General features: G+C 38.0%; 1 protein-coding gene across 4 annotated transcripts in view; it reads right to left on the bottom strand.

The window, feature by feature from the left end:
- Positions 1-20,091, bottom strand: part of Dnah9 (dynein axonemal heavy chain 9) — a 334,407-nt gene that overhangs the window by 266,065 nt on the left and 48,251 nt on the right. For all 4 annotated transcript variants that reach the window (XR_007345608.1, XM_048798092.1, XM_015504497.2 and 1 more), the window contains exons 14-17: positions 19,401-19,642; positions 12,278-12,413; positions 8,482-8,678; positions 7,963-8,387 (exon numbers count right to left, since the gene is read on the bottom strand). Coding sequence is in view for 3 of the 4 variants with exons in the window: in XM_048798092.1 (XP_048654049.1) it covers positions 7,963-8,387; positions 8,482-8,678; positions 12,278-12,413; positions 19,401-19,642 (1,000 nt within the window). In the remaining variant the exon portion in view is untranslated. The remainder of the gene's footprint in view (positions 1-7,962; positions 8,388-8,481; positions 8,679-12,277; positions 12,414-19,400; positions 19,643-20,091) is intronic.

The following is a 20,091-nucleotide window of genomic DNA, read 5'->3' as shown; positions in this document are numbered from 1 at the left end:
GGTTAAATGGTTCAGTTTTTGAGGAAGACATAAAATGTCAAACTCTGTAGGCCCATAGAACATAAACTAAAAATATAGAAAACACAAAGGGACAGAATTACAAGGAGAAATTAGCCACATTTAAACAATTATCTTGGTAGTTGATAAATTAAGCAGATTGAAAAGGTCAGATTTGAATTGAACAATTAACAAGCTTGATGAAATAGGCATGCACGGAAATTACAGTAGCTATAAAGTACACACTCTTTTCTAATGTGCAAAGAGCATTTATAAACGTTGACTATGCTGCAGTGTACAAAGCAAATTTCGACAAATTTCAGAAGGCTGTTATTACATCCTCTGACCACAATGCAATTAAGTTAGAAATTAAAAAACAGAAATATAACAGAAAAACCCTATGTTTGTACATTTAGGACGCTCTAAAATCATTGTAATGAATATTTCAAATATTGAATACTATATAATAATGAAAATGTTGCTTACTAAAACTTGTGAGATATAAGTAACATTGCATGTAGAAGGGAATTTATACCTTAAAATGCTAGCCTTCGAAAAGGCAGAAGGCTCAAAATCAATAAGCAAATCATCTATCTGAAATAAGCCAAATAATAGAAAATAAATCCAAAGGAAGAAGGAAAATTAAATAATAAACATAAAGTAATAAATTATTGAAATAAAAATCAAACTACAGGAAAGAGAATCAATGAGTTTATAAGACAGTTCTTTGTATATCTTTGGCAAGACTAATTAAGAAAGGAAGCCAAAGGCACAAAATAAAAATGAATAGAAATGAAAAGGGTCATACCGTAGGCTCTGCAGAGATTAAACTGTTAAGAGGAAATTATAAATTTCACAACCATAATTTGATGACATATATGAAATGGATACATTTCTAGAAAACATGACTTCCTAAAAGTGCCTTACTAAGGAAGAAGAAATCTTAATATCCTTATAACTATTACAGAAATTGTAGCTTAGAATCCTCTCACAAAGAAAATTACAAGCCCAGATGCCTCTATAAAAGATTTAAATCAAATTTTCAAGGATCAAAAAATTTCAATATTACACCAGCTCTTCCAGAAAATAAACAGGAAGGATTAATTCCTAACTTATTTTATGAACGCAAAACCATGAAACCCAAATCAGACCAAGATAGTATTAAAAGGGAAAACTGAAAGCCCGTCTCCATCACAAACATAGGTACAGCAACGCTCAGCAAGATATTTGCAAACAAAATCAACCACTGGATATATTGGAAAAGATAAAACTTTGTGTTTGGTATAAACCTAGTCACGCTAGGTTTAGTTTAATTTTGGAGATCAAATACTGATGTTCACCACTTTAAACATTTTGAGGAAATAAACAGGATTATCTTAAAGGACTTAGAAAAAAGCAATTGATAAAATTTTACATCCACTTATGCTAAATGCTCTTAACAAATTAGGAATAGAAGGAGAGTTCTTTAATCAGATAAAGAGAATCTATTAAAAAAAACAAAACTCATGGCAGACATTATACTCAGTAGTAAAAAGTTGAAAATAACTCCTCTAAGGTCAAGGATAAGATGGGATGTCTATCATCACCACCCCTATTAAACATTACATGGGAAGTCCTAGCCAGTGCAGTAAGATAAGAAATGGGGTTATAAAGCATCAAGACTGAGGAGCAAGAAACAAAATGAAACCTGTCTGTGACGAGGATGTACACAGCAAACTCAAGGATTAGACACAATTATTAGCATTAATATTTTGTTAATTGAGCAGGGTGGCTTGATGCAAAATCAATATTCAAAATTCAATCCCGTTTCCATAGAAAATCTGGGGAACATCATGCTAAGTGAAATAAGCCAGACCCAGTAAGTCAAGAGCTGAGTGTTTTCTCTCATATGCAGAAGCTAGGCCAAAATAAGGGAGAAAAAAAGGATGAGGAGAATTTTATGAAAATAGAAGAAAGATTAGAAAAGCAGAGGAAAGGGGCTAGGGAGGGGAAGGAGGAGGAATTGGAAAAGAGAAGAATGGTGGAATGAAATTGGCCAAATGATGCTATATACATATGTGAATAAATCATGGTGAATTGCACTTTTAAGGACACCTATAAATCACTCATTTTAAAAGCTATAAATAAAAGTAGAAAAGTAGAAAAGAGGAAAGAGAACTGGGGGGGTGGGGAGAATTGGGAAGGGAAAAGGGACGTACCAGGGACTTAATGGACCAAATTATATCCCATGTTTGTATTATTATGTCAAAAAGAACCCCACTACTAGGTATAACTGTAATGCACTAATAAAAACGTTTCACACTAGGAATCAAAAAATAAAACACTGAGGAATAAATCTGAACAAAGATATTCAAATTATTTTAAAGGTGACAATTACAAAATTTCACTGGTGGACAATGAAAGGACATTAAGTGGAAAACTAGCATGTTCAGGAACAGAAACACCCAACACCAGGAAGATGGTAATTCTCCTCGAATTGATCTATATATAGTCAGTGCAAATGCAAACAAACTCTCAATAGCCTTTTTCTCTCACACACTGATGAGTTGTATTGAAAAATAATGGCCAAGAATTGCCCAGATATTCTTCGTGAAAATGAACAAAGCTGTGACTTGTCCTACCAGATACCAAGATTTATTACAGATACAGAGATTTATTATTACTGTAATAAATCTGGTGATTGGTATTTCAGTATTCATGCAGCCACAGACAAGGGATTACTCAATGTGAAAGAGAATGTTCTGAAATTTTAAAGGAAAATAAAGGTTCCATTAGGATCTCTGGGCGAAAGGGGATTCGTTAATACAAAAGAAGAACAACCTAGGGGTAAGATGGACACATTTGGTTACCTCGACATTAAGAATTATTCATCAAAATACAATCATTCCTCAATAACCATGATGCATTGGTTCCAGGACCCCCTCTGGATACCAAAATCCAGGGACACTCAAGTCCCTTATATAAAATGAAATAGTATATGCCTCTATCCAATGTATATTCTCCCATATTTTTAAAACATCTCTAGATTATTGTAATTATTTAATATAATGTATATGCTATGTAAACAGTTGTTATACTGTATTTCTTAGGGAAAATGACAATTAAAAAATGCCTGTACATATTCAGTACAGATGCAATTTTTAATTTTTTTTTAAATTTTTTTATTTTATTTTTTTTATCAAAAATTTTATTTTTGATCCCTAGTTGATTGAATCCACAGATGTAGACCTTATGGATAAAAGGGCCATCTAAACCACAAATGAAGAGAGAAGACAGACCACAGAATGAGAGATGACATATATATAATTATAGTTATATAGTTATAATAATATATATATATATATATATATATATATATATATATATATTATAACTATAGTTATATAGTTATTATATATATATAACTATAAGGCACTAATATATATGTAATCTCTTATATGTATTCACTTACATATATGTGCGTATATATATGTATATATATACACTTTCTCCTTTTAGATATGACAGATAAGGCAGTCTGTTCACATGCTATTGAGAATATACACAGGAAAGAATAATTTTGGAGATAGGGAATATTTAGGGTGCATTATTAGTCCATTTTATGTGGACTGGGTACTTTATAAAGGAGAGAGGTTCATTTTGCTCATGATTTGCATGACTAAAGAGGGTCCAAAGAGCATGGTGCTTGTCAGGAGCTGCCACATAGGAGCTGAGCGGCCCCTAGCTTTGAGTGATGGAAATATGGAGACTGGCTTCCCTGACCAGCGGGCAGGTGGGTCCCCATTTCCCCTCAGCAGAGGAGCATAGCTTTGAGAGTGGGTGTTACCCAGTGGGAGTGGACTGCCCCTTGTAGCATGATCCCTCTGTCTTATATGGATAGAATGTTCTTTCAAACAGCCTCCCCCAATAAAACCTGGGTTCAAGGGCTTCTCCCTTCTCTTTCTTGCCTGTCTTGCCCCCTGTGTGGGAGCTGGGTCAGAGGAGCTGTCACAGGACCTAAAGAAAAAGGTAAGTAATTTCTCTGTCTTAGTGTGACTATTTCGTGCCAGCCCAGTTTACCTGGAGTGGCCTTGACAGATGAGTCATGTGTCACGACAGAAACTGACATACTTGCAAGGGCTCTCTAGCTATATCACAACAGCGAAAAGAAATATGGGATTCAGTCACATGCAGAAGGGGCCAAGTATATGGTGCAGTTGCTGTCGTGAGAACTAATTCACTACATGAGACCAGCATTAATCCCTTCCAGGTGATGTTCCCACGACCCCAAACCTCCCCACTAATTCTCACATCTTAAAGATTCTACCTTCCCAACCCAGCCAACCCTGGGGAAAAATTTCCAGTACACCAACCTTCGGGGAATACACTCAAACCATGTTCAAACTATAATCCTTGAGTAGGTAAAAGAGGTTGGACTAAAAGCAAGGACAGCTTGTCCTCTGTCACAGGTGGGGAAAATAGATGTAGAGCTTCAAATGCAGGTAGGCTGGTAGACTTAGTGAAAAGCTGAGCTAGTTCTCTCATGATTTCTTTTATTTTCTCAGTGAAACAAGAAGCAAGGTCAAAAGGGCAGAGAGGATGATTGAAGTTTGAGAAGAGCAAGGAACAAGGAGTCTGGGAGAGTTAGGAAACTTGTAGGAAAATGCAGAGGGCTTTTTAAATTTATTTTTTAATTGATTCTTTTCAGTTTTATATAACATCAGGATATATTTTGACATCATCACAAAACATAGATATAATTTTCTCTAATTCAGTCCCCAGCACTTCCCCATTCTTCCCCTTACTCCCCTCCTGCTACTCAACTGATCTTCTGCAATTTATTTACACTTTTCATAAGTGAGTGTTTTGTGGATGTATTCGATGTTGGGATTCACTGTGCTGTATTCATGTACGTGCATAGGAAAGATCAGTCAGAATCATCCACTGTTCTTCCCTTTTCCCATCGCAAAAGGCCTTCTTGAAATGGATGCTCATAAATGTAATGTGATAAATATTCAAACATAATTCTAGTCAGGAGAATAGTTTGTTTTTGTTTGGCAAAGATAAGCTGCTTAGGAGCAGATGTGGAGCACTTGAGTTTAAATAGCCAGGGGTTTGCAAAGTGGGAATGGCAGGGAATGGGGAGCTTGCATGATAGACATAGGGAAGAAGTTGGGGTCAAGGAATTAGAACTCCTGATGGGACTGAAGAATTCTGCATGGCAGCTGCAGAATGAGAAGATACCAGATGTGGTCAGAGAATGGAATGTTACACCTAACCTTTTTTTTTTTTTTTTTTTTGTACCAGGGATTGAACTCAGAGGCACTCAACCACTGAGCCCCAGCCCCAGCCCTATTTTATTCTTTATTTAGAGACAGGGTCTCGCTAAGTGGCTTAGTGCCTTGTTTTTGCTGAGGCTGGCTTTGAACTCTATATCCTCCTGCCTCAGCCTCCTGAGCTGCTTGGATTATAGGTATGAGCTACAGCACCAGGCACACCTGAGCTTTTGAAGAGAGTGCAATTGCTTCCCCATCTTTCCCTCCTCTGACTGACAGCCCAACGTACAAGAAAGTAGAGGTCACATGGCAGAGGGAAGGGGCACTGGAGTGGGGTCCATTAAATAAGGGACAGGTGTAATGGAGACTCTATGCTGATGTTGGGTCACCAAGGGTGATTGTTGGGCAGAAGGGTGGGAAAGGAGGAACATGAGCCACATGGAAATATCTGCAATGACAAGGAAGAATGACTAAGAGTGACTGTGGGAATTACAAGTAGCAGTTAGCACTGTCAGACAGAAGTCACTTCAGAGAAGCTGGAGATTTGGAGGGAGAATGGTGGTGACTGGTCTGATACCTTGCCCACCTCTAGACTTCATGGTAAAAGGGAGGTAGGAAAAAGAATCAGCCTCTATTAAAGAATCAGCCTCCATTCGGGAGGATCTGTAGGAAGGCACTGTTCTTAGAGGAGAGACAGGTTTCAGGTAGAGCAAAAAAGCGTTGAAGGTGGACAGAGATATCAGTGGGTGTTTGCTAAAGGGGACAGCAAAAGATGGGTGGAAGGATACAGGTGCAAGGGCTCTAATTACCTAGCATAGAGGATATACTCGGTAAAAAGCAGTTTTTATTTTTTCTGTTTCCATTTTTTTTTCTAATCCTCAGGAAAATTTTAAAATATATTCCTCGAGCATAGCAAAGGAGCCAATTAAGGAAATCACTGACTTAATGTTAAAGCCAGAAGTCTCCTTGGAGGAATCCTGCGGTACTTGCTTGTCTTTTTGGAGATGAGGAAACAGGGGTTCCAGGTCAAGACCTCAAGCCCCCTCACTGGTCTACCAGATGTCTAACTTGGTAAACCACTTGTCAGATCCTCTGAGGCTTTACCTGGTTCAGGTCATGGCTGGCACCCACCCTGGGCTTTTGGACCTGTTCCCATCTGGGTCTTAAAAACCCTGAAGGGACTACTTGTTGCAAGCATAGCCAATTCCTTGAGATAGTCATGCCTGACCAAAAGCTTATCTTTCATATGCAAATAGACTAATCCTGAGCTCAGCCACCTCCTGCAACTGTCTCTTACACTCTGGGCTACTACACTTCTGCCCTAATCCCTCCAGGGCCAGGTATCAGAAAATAAGGGATAGCTACTGTGCTGTGGAGCCCACTGAAATTACTCAGACTTGCCAATCCTAAACCAGTGTACTCTGCCTTACTACCCATTCCTTTTCACAGAAACCACAATAAAGACTACTGCCCACCTTTCCTTCCATTCCTGCCTCCTGACATGAGTGCTTTCCTGTATGGCCCTACTTTCCTGTGAAGAATGAATGATATTTCTGATGGCAGTCATCTCCTGGTCTGTTGGTCTCACCATACCTAAATAATAACAAAACCTATGTTCTAAAACACACCCATGTTCTTGGATTACCAGGCCTACCAATGGAGGAACACAAAGTAGCTGTACCCCCAAGCAGTCTTCTTCTGGGGGTAACCGTTGCTGCTCTGATGCCCACTAGCCTTCCCTCATCTTACCTCTAAGTTCCTTGGTGAGCAAAAGCTCTCATGAATGTAGAAAATTGGTTCTGTTTCCCAAAGAAAACCTGGGAAGCCTTGTTCAAAGCATCTCCAGAATGTTTCCCTGGGGTTTTCTAGAATGGGGGGACACCACCCTTGCAAAGTCTCTTGGAGTTTAATTTTATATCGATAAATTCTCAGCTTTGCTATTTCCTTGTGCTTAGCTCTAGATCATGAAGCAGGGAAGCCGCAGCATCAAGCAAGACCAGCACCGAACCAACGAGACGGGTCATTTGTTTTCCTTAACATGTCATCTGGAGGGTGACTGCTGAACAGAGGGGCTGTGCCTGCCCCCCAGGAGTCAGGGTGGAGATAGGGGTAGAAATTCTGACTGTGACAGTTCTCTGGGGACAAGGTGAAGTGATCAGTGGACTGCTGACCATCTTGACTATTCATCCAGATGATGAGTCTCTGGATTAGAGAGCATAGTGCTGAACTGGGTGGTCTAGGTCCGTGGTGGGACAGACAGAATCTCAGACTCACTCTGTGGTAGCTAGAAAGGCACAGACAGGCCTGGAGGGACATAGGGTTCTAGTGACTTCCATGTTGGATCACCCGAGGCAACAAGTAATTGGTAGAAATAAAATCTAAGAGGCCCATTAGACCCCCTCTGCTTCCCAGGCTTAAAGAGATTTCACAGTCAGAGTTGTGAAGGGAGGCTGAATCTGCGATTATTGTCTCTAAACATTATTTACCACTTACCGGGTGCCATTCCCCCACTGGGCACCAAGTGGAAAATGAAACAGAGGCCTTAGCGGGTGAGCAAAGGAAAGCACAGGACTGAAGTTACCATGGTGTCCAAAAGACTGGAGCCTCTAACCAGCTGTTTTAATTTTTAATCTAACCAATGAATCCGTGGGGGAAAATACAAAGACGGTTACGAGCATGGTGCTACGGGCAACCTGGAATGCTGTGTTACCTGTTAGTGACATAGTCAACAAGGTGTTGTTTGAACGTGAGGCTCCACCTCTTAATTATATTCAGCAGAGATGCCTTAAAAGGTCGCACATCAATTTTCATCCAGCTGTCAAACACCTTGACGGGCTCCAGTTTGCACACCTCTGCATAGAGCTTTTCATAGGAGTCAATTTGCACTTTGAACTGTTGGAGGAGGGGTGGGTTCTCGGGGATGCCGTCTTCTGCATGGGCTTCCATTTCCTCAGGTGAAAGGACATGCCCATACAACAGAAACTGACCCAGAATCTCCTTCCGGTCCTCCACGTAGAGATAGGAATACTGGACAAAGGTGTTTCGATAGCCACAGCAGAGGGTCATCATGCTTTGGACCCTTTCCATGAGTGTGCTCCGCAGGCTTGCCAAATCAGCCATGTCCTCCAGATCAACCTGGGGAGGTGAGACAATAGCAGGCAGGGGTTATATCAGTGCTTGGTAGGAAGCTCCAGATGTGGTGGAGGGCAGAGGGGTGCAGACAGAGTACCTGATAGTGAGGAGAGCCAGATTCTGGGGAAAGCCGTGGCACCAAGGATGACATCCCAAAAATGCTGTTGACAAGACCCTCAACAATGTCATAGAAGCTCCCCTTCACTCCAGACTCCAGCGATGGATAGAAAACTAAGTCTGGGACAGCGAGGCTAAGTTGTACTTCAAATATTGGGGTGAGTCCTGCCTTACATTCTGAAAAACAAAAGACACAAACCAACAAAACCATGATGAATGGATGAGATGTCAAAGCAGAATAATGATTTCAAACACACAAAGCATTTCTTTAGAGTATAGAAAAATGGGAAATATAAATTTTTCCAGAAAAGGTGAGGGGGGAAAGAAACACTTGCAGTGTTTCTCAACAGGGGAACCAATAACACTTTGGAAAAACCAATTTTTGTGCAGGGCTCTCTTGGGCATTACAGGACTTTTTTCTGTCTCTTTCCTCATTGGTAAATCCATAGATTGACCAAGCCAAGCCAGTCCCCTTCCACATTTTCAGGTACTGCTTGGGGTTACTGGGGCCTCTCCTTGAGAAGAGCTGGATTTTTCAAAGCCAGCTCTTTGAAACAGCCCATTTGTTCACTAACAGTCACTAGCTGAATGGGGTATGCTTGTGGATGGTTGCACAAGGCTTGAAAAACAAAGAGAAGTTACCATCCTGCCCTTCCAGCTCCTTTTCTAAAAACACAGAACTTATTTTAATTCTGTAGTCCCAGAGTGATAAAAATTTTAAAAACAGTATAAATAATTCACAAATTCCCCATTACTTGCTAGGCCAACTTGCCTTGCTAAATTTACATCATAATACAAGATGGAACATCACATTCCAAGTCAAAGATAAATGCTTATGCTTTTATCAGTGACCATTTATTTTCATATATGTTTTTGATTGTAGAAACATTTAGAAGGCTGTTATGGGTTGGGTCCTGTGGGTGGAGAGACAACCCACTGAAATCCATTGTCTTCTTATTCCCTAGAGTTAGAGAATGAGACCAAATTTCTCAGCTCTACTTGCAGCGGGGGTGACAATGTGATTTCCTCACCAGTGGAATGTGGGGACAAGCAACAAGGCCACCTTTAGACTGAGAACATCCAGAGGTAGTATGTGAGCTTTTTCTATACATTCTTTGTTTCTCTCCCATAGACCTGGATGTGTCTGTGATCTGGCTCAATCACAGAATGAGGACAAGGCCCCAGAGAATGGTGGAAGTACAGGATGGGAGGGACCTCCTGGAAAAATGGTAACAATCCCTTTGGACCACTACTTAGGGGTTAGACTTCTTTGTTGTTTAAGCCCCATTATGGAGGTGTTCTTACCTTAGTGATTCACTCTGATCAAATATCTATAGAATTTACCTTCAAAACTGGAGGAACAAATGATGAATTTCTGCTATGAGACTCAGGAGAGTCCCATCAAACCCATATTTAACTTAAGGGAAATACAGGTTTATCCAGAAAGCATGATAATAATACTAATATAAAATAGTCTGAAAAGAGACTGTGCATTACCCTTTATGCTAGTTTAGCGTCTCTTATTTGAAATTCTTAGAATTAGAGATGTTTCAGATTTTGGAATTTTTTCAGTTTGGAATATTTGCATAGACTTTACTGATTGAGCATCTGCAAACCAAAAAATAATCACTAAAATCCCAAACTCTGGGCACTCAAGAATTTAGAATTTCGGAGCATTTTGGATTTCAGATTTTCCAAATGGGATGTGCAATGTCCATATATTCTCGTGGTATATTATGTATTACTATTCATATTATATGTTAACAAATTAATAGATAAAATTGCATACAGTTTACAGGATCTAGAAGACCTTAAAGAGCATTTTGACTCAGAGACTTGCCCCATGTGCTGACAGGAGAAGCTAATCCCTAGATTTGATATAATGCAAATGTAATCAGAAGAGGCAGATTCTCCTGGATCCACACTCTTGGTATGAGTAAGTTGTTTTAGAAGGAAAGAAGAGGAAGAACCTTCCTTAATGGAGTGTATAGCATTTACCCTATTTATTCAGGATTTACACTTTGAGAATGACAGGCAGGCCAACCCAGGCTATGGAAATGGTATGGGCTTGACCACATTCAGAAAGCAAAAATGGTACACTGGACCTGGAAAGGAAGAGCTCCTCTCTTTAGGCTACTTCATTCCTCCTTTGGTAATCAATACCTTTTAAATTTTATCTGTATTGTCTCCGTTCAGGCAGCCATGAAACCCAGTGCCTTCCTACTCAAAGAATCTGAAGGCCCTATGTGGTGAAGCAAAGGTGTTTCGCCCTCCAATTTTCATGGAGGAGGGTAACACTGGCAATCTTGGAGAAAGGCTGCCAGCTCTTCTCTCCATCCCCTTGTTCCCACTTTCCCTCAAGAAGACAAGTGGCATATCAGACAGCCCAGGTCAGGAGATCCAGGTACCACTGGGCAAGAGTAGAGTCAGGACATTGACATACTATCTCTATGCACTGCCTATACCACATGGGGCGTCTCTCTAGGTGGAGGAAGGATTGAGTGAGGAGGCTCCCTGAACCTCTAATCTCAGAGAAAGTTTGACCAGTTTACTAAGGAAAGTACTACTTTAGTACTCCCAATGCAGGGGCCTTAGGACCAGTTCACCTGTCTTGGTGCCAGGTATCCTATGCCCCATTAGTTACTTGCTCCTGCTTTAGAAGATGATCTTCCACCTGGCTAACTATGCTGGATCCCCTGGGTCCCACTGACAGATATCCTTGATTTGGAGTACCCCTGCATTATATAGACCAAGATCATGCATATACCTCAGCCTCTCCACCTACCAAAAGTCCAAGAGCCCTTTCCACTACACTCAATGCTGGGCCTTGCTCCTCTCTGTATTCTCAACCTGGGTGTCTGCATGTGCCCTCTTATGGGCTGGATATTGTGTACACATGTTGGCCTACTGATTTTAACTCTGCTTTTGATTTCTATCTTTGGGTTGGACTTGACATCTCTTACTTTCACCTTCTGGCTTCAAAAATACTCTTTCCACCTTGATGTTCTGACTTATCCTTCAGTATGACTCTTGCAAGGCAACTCAGAACCTTCCAGAATGTGAAGGTGTAATTCAACTTTTAGTCCTGAACTCTTCTGCACTTTCTCAGCATTCCCTAAGCCAAGGTTAGCCCTTACTGGATTTTTGATTCTGTGCACCTTAACCCAATTTATCAACCTTAAATGTGAAGTTCTTACCTATTTTTTTATAGCTTCAAAGAAAGCCGATGACATTCTTAGCATTCCTTTTTCCTTCTCAAAGTTACCTCTGTCCTGCTTCTTGTCTAACTTTTTTTTTTTCCACCTAGAAAACCTTCTGTTTCTTCCACTTAACCTGACTGCCACAACCTCAAAAAGCAACAGAGACAAAGTAACTTGAAGCCGGAAGGCACAGAATGCCCTCTTCCATCACCACATGAGTCAAGGGTAAAGGAAGCCCTCATTGCTAACTCCGCTTCCTACTGCTTCAAGGTTCTCACCCACGGCTCTTTACGGGAGATGGACTTCGATTGAATGAACTTTTATGTTTTTGCTTTTGTGATGGGCTTCACCATCTTAGAGACTGTTTTGTCACCTGGTCTTTAAAAATCAGAAATCTTATCTCTTTGAACCATTTAGAAACTCAATAACTTAGCTAGTTTATTGTGTACCATTCACAAAACGTCCATGGCATTTGGGGAAAGTCATAGAACACTCAATGGTGCTTCACTTTAACTCAACAAATGCTACTGATCCTCTCTTCCCAACAATAACCCACATCCATAAGCCAATAAGTACCCGTGTTTTCCAGAAGGTACTTGAGGGAGCACTCAATGGCAAGAAAGAATCCATCCAGCAACATATCATCAATATAGTTAACATAAGTCTCCCAGGTACTGGAGGCTGGGTCTGCTGAAAAGAGACCCAGGTTTTCCTACAAAAAAAAAAAAGATATAAACCATGTTTAATAGCATGAAATATCTGACATAATCATCATTCATAGGAATGAAAACAACACCTAGAGGGGAAAAAAAAAAGTCTTTCTATGAAGAATTGGCTATTGCATGTCTATGGAATTCATTCTTGTCTCAAGGGTATGACCATTGATTGAAAGGGATGCAAAATTCATTCCATGAAGGAAATATGGGTCTCCTCCTGTTCCTGAGAAAGGCTACCTTCTCAGAAGGAATTCTGATAGATGCAAAGTGTGTGCTTTGTAGAGATGGCCGATGAACTGTGAAGGAACATCAGAGCAGAGAGAGGTAGGGTAGGCAGAGGAAGGAGGTCAAAGGGTAGAGGGGTCAAAGAAATTTGAGGTTCAAAGAAGGAAAGGTCTTCCTGGATAATCTTTAACAATGAGCTCTAACGTATTGTAGTTGACTTCTGATATTAACTAAAAGCCTTCATCATACACGCACACATAAAAACACATAACATAAAAAATGCCTCTCTCTCACCTCTCTCTCTCTCTCTCTCTCTCTCTCTCTCTCTCCATCTCTTTCACCTATGCAGCTCCTTATCTGGAGGATGCCCAACATCACCATGGTAACAAGACTTGGACATTAAGGAGAGGGAGTTTAAATGCTAAGCAATGACAAGTACAGACATTCCATTTACTTTTCATAATTTTCATTATTAAGACTTTTTATAGCATCTCTCCAATTATCTGATATCTTTGGAGGAGGCAGTACCTAAGTTACAGAAGTAACTTTCCCGGATGACTCATGCCTACCCCTTCAGGAAACACTGCCATGTTATAAATCCCCCTGGATTTAAACAATCTTATGATCCTGCTTTTAAGTGACACAATTCTAAAGTTTTTAAGATGTATTATCAACACCTTTCCTTCCTGAGTAGATTTAATATTTTCTTAATGATTTAAAGTCTATCACTATGCAAATCATAGCAGAGGACGATGCAGTTGCTTATAAGTGTTAAGATGTGTATGTGTGCTTCTACTTGAAATAATTTTCAGAATTTATGACAGTCTTATATGATTGTTCTGCCTTCTTATTACTGAGCTTTTAATATAGCTATACATACCTTTCACCTTTACTTATTACTTCAAATCTTTACTAGGCTAAGGAGCAAATGTGTTGGAATTTTCTGTGAAGTTGGCATAAATAGGTTTCTAGTCTTGGCCAAGATATAAGAATGAGATTGTATTTGTCCTTCTGCCACAAACAACTATAGAACTGGACATGATACAAGAAATAACTTGTTTGGGGTACTTCGTATTGGTCACTACAGAGGTGCAGTCCTTGAGAGAAGGAAAATATTCAACAGGGACTTCACAACCATGTGGCTTTCTACCTGAAGGCACTTTCCAAACCATGATGTAGGACAGTGGACCTCAACTGGAACATCTGTCTTGATAGAGAAGACAGAAACTGGAGCTAGGGTTATTGAGGTGGCTGGGTGCTCTTGAGTCTTTGACCTAGCAGAAGCTGTACATGTTTAGGGCAAGATTGCAAGATCTGGCTGAAAACTGATACAGGAGGCCCTAATGTGAAGGAAAATTATGTAGGACATAAAGTGCTGAACGATGTTAGAGTCCTATTAGGAATGATGAAAAACCTTGCAGATAACTGAGGAACTCAAGTCGAGACTCCGTGATTTAGGATCAGAGCTGTGCTATTCTAGAGTAGGTGCTCTGTAGACCTTTGCTCAAAAAGCTTAAAAGTGAACCTCAACAGGATCAAGGGGTTTTATCAGAAAGTTAACTGACTACCAAAGCAAAAACCCAAACTCTTTAAAGGAAATTACATTCGGATTCTCGAATGGCATCCAACATGCCTAGCGCCTAATAAAAAATTGCTAGATATGCAAAAGAGAGAGAGAGAGAGAGAGAGAGAGAGAGAGAGAAAACATTTAATCCAAGGAGAAAATAGTCACTTAAAAATCATCTGGGTAGGTTGTTGAATTTGTAGCTGACATAACAACCTTGAAATTCTCACTGGTTAAACTTATTTTATGTGAGAGAAAAACAAATTTGTCTCATTAAAAAAAGACTCAGGAAATAACGTAGATTTTTAAAACTAGCAGCCAAGAACATCTTGTTTGTAAAAACAAACAAGCAAAAGACTCCCCAAATTTGATGAAAAGCTTACAAATTCCATGCAAGATGAGTACAACGAAAACCCACTTATGTACATCATAGCCAAAATGAAAAAAAAAAAAATCAGAGATGGGAATCTATTAAAAGCATCCTGAGAAAAAGCAATACATCACCTACAGAGGAACAAAGAAACAAATTCTGGCTGGCTTCTTATGAGAAACACTGGGGGGTTGAGGACAATGAATAACTTGCGAAAGGAAAACAAAACCACACAGAATTATATATCCAGTGAAACTATCTTTCAAAAACAAAGGTAAAATAAGGACATTTTTATATGAACACTGAGAGTATGTGCCATCAACAGACCCGAACTTCAAGAAATACTGAGAAAATTTCTTCAGGAAGAAGAGAAATAACCCCAGAAGACAATTCAAATCTCTAGAAAGGAAAAGCAAGCCTGCAAATGGCAAGGATGTGGGTAAATACAAAACACTAAAAATACTTTTAATGCAAAATTATATTGCTGTACTGTGGGATTTAATGTATATATTAAATATACTGCCATATTTAACATCTATAAATATATATCAGATATGTCATGCAATAGTAGTGCAAAAGATGGGCTGAACGATTAAATTGAACTATACTGTTGCTTTCTAAACTTTCTAAATTTTATAGCAAAACTCTAAGCAGATTGGGAAAATTTTAAGATGCATATAGGAAACTAGAAAAATCACTAGAAATACATTGCCACAATGTACAGTTGCAATGCTAATGAAGAAATTAAAATAGAATACTAAAAGGTATAAAACTAGCCAATAAGAAGGTGGGCACAGAACAACAGAGGAACAAAATAAAAATGGTGCAAATAGAAAACAAGTAGCAAAATGCTAGAACTAAATTCTAATACACCAACATTTGCATTTGAATGTAAATAGTCTAAACATTTCAATTAATATGCTTATTGTTGGACTGAAAAAGTAAGAGTTGTTGGACTAGCAAGTACATTTTTACTGTGTGCTGACTCTAAGGAGAAGAAATTTTAGCACAAAGAAACAAATAGTTTGAATATAAAATAGTAGGAAAGATGAGTAAGCAAAAAATATAAATAATGAATTAGGAGCAAAAGGTGACACTATGATCAGAAAAAAATAGACTGCAAGACCAGGGAATATCATTAGAAATAAAAAGGGAACTTCATGATGGTATGGTCAATTTATTAGGAAGTTATAACAGAAACAAATGTGTTTGCACCTAATAGCAGAGTTTTAAACATGTGATAAAAATTTTGATAGAACTAAAGAATTAAGTAGATAGATACACAACCATAGGTGGAGATTTCAATACTCCACCTTTAGTAATATCATAACAATAAAAATTGCTTTGAGCTTATGTTTATGAAACACTATACCCAACAACAGAAAAATACACATTATTGTCAAGTGCCCGAGAAATATTCATGAAGATAGACCATATTCGAGGTTGTGCAACAAGTCTGAATTAATTCCAAAAAGAACTAAAATCTCATGGAACATATTCTCTGACCATAATGAAATTAGATATCTATCTCACTAATATAGCTGGAGAGGCCTTGAAAATGAGGAAATTAAACAACACACTTCTACATGACTATTAAGTTGAAGAAGTAAGACACCCCCCCCAAAAAAGGAAATTAATATCATCAAATTCCTACAGTAGAAAGAAAGAAAGAAAGGCTGAATATCAATAACCTAAGTTTGTACCATAAGAGGCAAGAAAAAAGATAAGGAATTTATTCTAAAATTAGAATGTAATTACAAAAAATAGAAATAGGTGAATTAGAAAATATAAAGACCAGTAGATAAAGCTAATAAAGACAAGATTTGGTTCTTTGAAAAGATTGATAAAATTCAAGAAAAAAAAACAGAGAAATCATTCCTGTAGAACCTATAATCACATAATGATAATAAGAAATAATTATGAATAATTTTTGCCCCCCAATTGATAACATAGATAAAATAAACAAATTTGCTGAGAAAAACAACTTGAAAAACCGAAAAAGGGTGATATGCAAAAATCTATCAAAACTATCTTTTATCTATCACCTCCCCAAAAAAATCATCATCAAATACTTCCCCCAGAAGCCAACTTCATGTCCAGAAGTATTCTCCGGTGAATTCTATTAAACATAAGGCAAAGATAAAATCAGCCTTCTATAAAATTTTCAGAAAATAACCAAGGAAATATTATGCATTTTATAAGACTACTATCATCTTGACACCAAAACTAGATAAAACATCAAAAGAACAGTCAATATCAATACCATTCAAAAACATAAGAATAAAAATTCTTGAAAATTAACAAGTCAAATTTCATAAAATATATAAAGGATAACAAAACATATCCAACTGGGTTTATTTAAGAAATGCAAGGTCGGTCTAACATTTAAAAACTCAATACACCCATCAAGAGAATAAAGGGGAAAATTATGCAACCACCTTGGAAGGTGCAGAAAGATCATCAATAAAATTCACCATCCAATCATGACATAACCTTTGAGCCAAGCAAGAACAGACAGTGAACTTCCTGATTCTGATAATGAATAGCCACAAAAACCTTCCAGCAAATTTTTATACTTAGTGGTGAATTATTAAATGCTTCTCCAGATTATGGAAAATGAGGGAAGAATATCTAAACGTTCGCTCTCACCACTTCAGCATAGTACCGGAGATCATAGCCAGAGCAATAAGGCAATAAAAAGAAGTAAATTACATAAAGCTTAGAAAAAAAGAAGGAAAATTGTTTCCATTTGCAAATGACATGACTATTTACACAGATAATCATTAGAAACCTGTAGCATAGCTACTGCATCTAATAAATTTAGAATGGTCACAAATACATTATCAACATGAAAAAAATAAATTATACTTTTATATACTAGCTAATAGTAGTTGGAAAACAAAATCAACAAATGATTCTGTTTACAGTAGCACTCCAAAACATAAAACACTTAGTGATAGATTTAATAGAAAATGTTGAAGAAACTATAGAACATTGCAGAAAACAATTAGAGAGACCTAAGTGAAAAGACATGCCAGGTTCATGGATTGTTATTAATTTATAGATTTGATACAATTCCAATAAAAACCATTCTTTTCTAGAAATTGGCAAGCTGAATTTAAAATTTATGTGCATATGCAAAGAACTTAGAAGATAAAACCATTGAAAAAGGAAAACTAAGTTGGAGGACATATAGTACCTGGTTTTAAGACTTATCAATAATATTATAATAATCAAGAAAGAGTGGTATTGTTAGTAAACAATTTTATATTGGTATTTTATATACCAACTGACAACACACACACACAAAAATTTGTATAGGTATTTTAAGTAGTTAATTGGTTTTCAACAAAGATTCCAAAAATTCAATAGGGAAAAGTGTTTTCAAAAAATAGTCTGACAAAATTGGCTATTCATATGCAAAACAACAAACTCAATTCCCATGTCACCTCAAAAATAAATATTAACTCATGACAGATTATAATATTAAATGTAAAAGCCAAAACTATAAAGCTTCTAAAAGAAAATCTAGAAGAACATTATGGCAAACTTGGGATAGGCAGTTTTCTTAGGACTTAAAGGATGAGGGAGGGAAGAGGGTAAATTAGATTACATCAAAATTTGAAATTATTTCTCATCAGAATACACCAGTAATAAAATGCAGAAGGGACAAATTTGGAGAAAATATTCACAATATACATATCTGACAAAAGATATGTAGCCATAAAGGATTCCTGGAACTAACAACATTATTAAAACGTGTAAAAGATGTAAATAGACCCTTCAGACAGGAATATATGTGTGTGTGTATATATACACATACACACACACACACACACACACACTGGAATATATATACATTGAGCCAATCAGAACATAACTGACATTTTTGGAAACACAAAGGATGTATGCATGGATGGATGGATGGATGAATGGATGGACCGATGGAGGGAAGGAAGAAAAATGAATGAAAAAGTGGATGCATAGGCTCAAAACTAGATACTGAATTGCTGAATATGGAGCCAGAGAGGTTAAATATAAATCAAGTTGAGGATTTCAAAGGCAAAATTTAGGTAATAATTTCCGTCACCTAACTCCAGTCATCATTAGTGCTTAAGGCCGGCCAATCTTACTGTGCTTCAAATCACAGATAAGCCATACATAATAACTGCCAATTCATTCCTGACTTCTGGCATCTGACAACCTGTAGACACGGTCTTATGGCTTCTTCAGTAGAAATGGAGCTGGTCACATTATCCTTTCCCATTTACAATGAAGCTTTGGTTTTTGATGATGGGACATGAAGTGTCCTTGGTCACAATGCAGGGACAAGCCTTATTGCAGGGAATGCTATACTCAGCAGTTTTTCCTCTTTTTGAATACAGTTAGGAATGCCTGGTACCCTTTCATGCCTCCGGGCTCTATAGAGCTAATTATAAGAATGTTGCCAGAGGACCACACCAGGTTGCAGGGGTGAGTTGGGAACAAGGGTGGTTGGTGCAGCAGATAATTCAGGATTCTGCCCTTGGCATCTCCTTATATACCCTTGGGGTTGGGTGTGAGACTGAAGTCATGTGACGAATAAGTGGTGTCACCACTAACATGGTGGTGTTAATTTTGACACACTGATATCAGGATGTGACTCTTCATTGTCCCTATTAGCTTCTCTTATTTTGCTCTCAGTATGAACTTTTATTCTTGACTGCAGAAGACACAATCTCTACTGATCATTCTAATTTCCAGAGCACTTTTTTTGCATTCACACATGTATCTTGGTGCTTTCCCTCTAGTCTCAGGACGTGGGTCTGAGAGGTTGGTTATTACCTGAACAAGGGCATGAATCTTAATGCCAGATTCTTTGATGAGACTGTAATATTTTTCCACGCGATCACGCTGATCATCCAGAGACAGAAGGCATTCCTTTTTCCCATCTTTTCTCTTAAATATTGGAGCCACCCACGTTTTCATGATGCTTTGAATCTCTTCCACATTGTCTTTTGTTTTCTGAATTCTTTGTTCAAGATCATGAATACTGTTGGTGATTTGAATGACATAATCCCAAATGCCTGCTCCCCAAAAGAAATATAATTAAACAAAGACCTTACAGTGAAGGGATACTCATTATGAGAGATAAGGATTTAATACTTGCAGGTTTTATGAGAATTTTCTGTCCAGGTTACTTCATTATCATCAGAATATTTTTCTTCCAACTTGTATTAACAAACCAATTCTTACCATAATCCTGACTACAGAGGAAGGCAAACAGAAGTGACGCCTACCACACTCACAGCTGGTACATTTGCCCAGAAATGTAATTTTACAATTAGTATCAGTGAAACATGATGACTTTATTTGGATTAATCAATTTTTTTAGTACTTTTAATGCATTCAAGGTTGAAAATGTCATTCCCTCTTATATATTGAATAAAGTCCTAAATTGTTTAACATTCCAGGATTTTCAAATTTTAACTTTTCTGAGGACCCTTATTTAAATTAATCTCCTTCCCCTGTGACT

Source organism: Marmota marmota, unplaced genomic scaffold (assembly GCF_001458135.2).
Source record: "Marmota marmota marmota unplaced genomic scaffold, marMar, whole genome shotgun sequence".
NCBI classification, from domain to species: Eukaryota; Metazoa; Chordata; class Mammalia; order Rodentia; family Sciuridae; genus Marmota; species Marmota marmota.
Note: the sequence above shows the minus strand (reverse complement) of the source record. Positions and strands in the feature narration are given on the sequence as shown.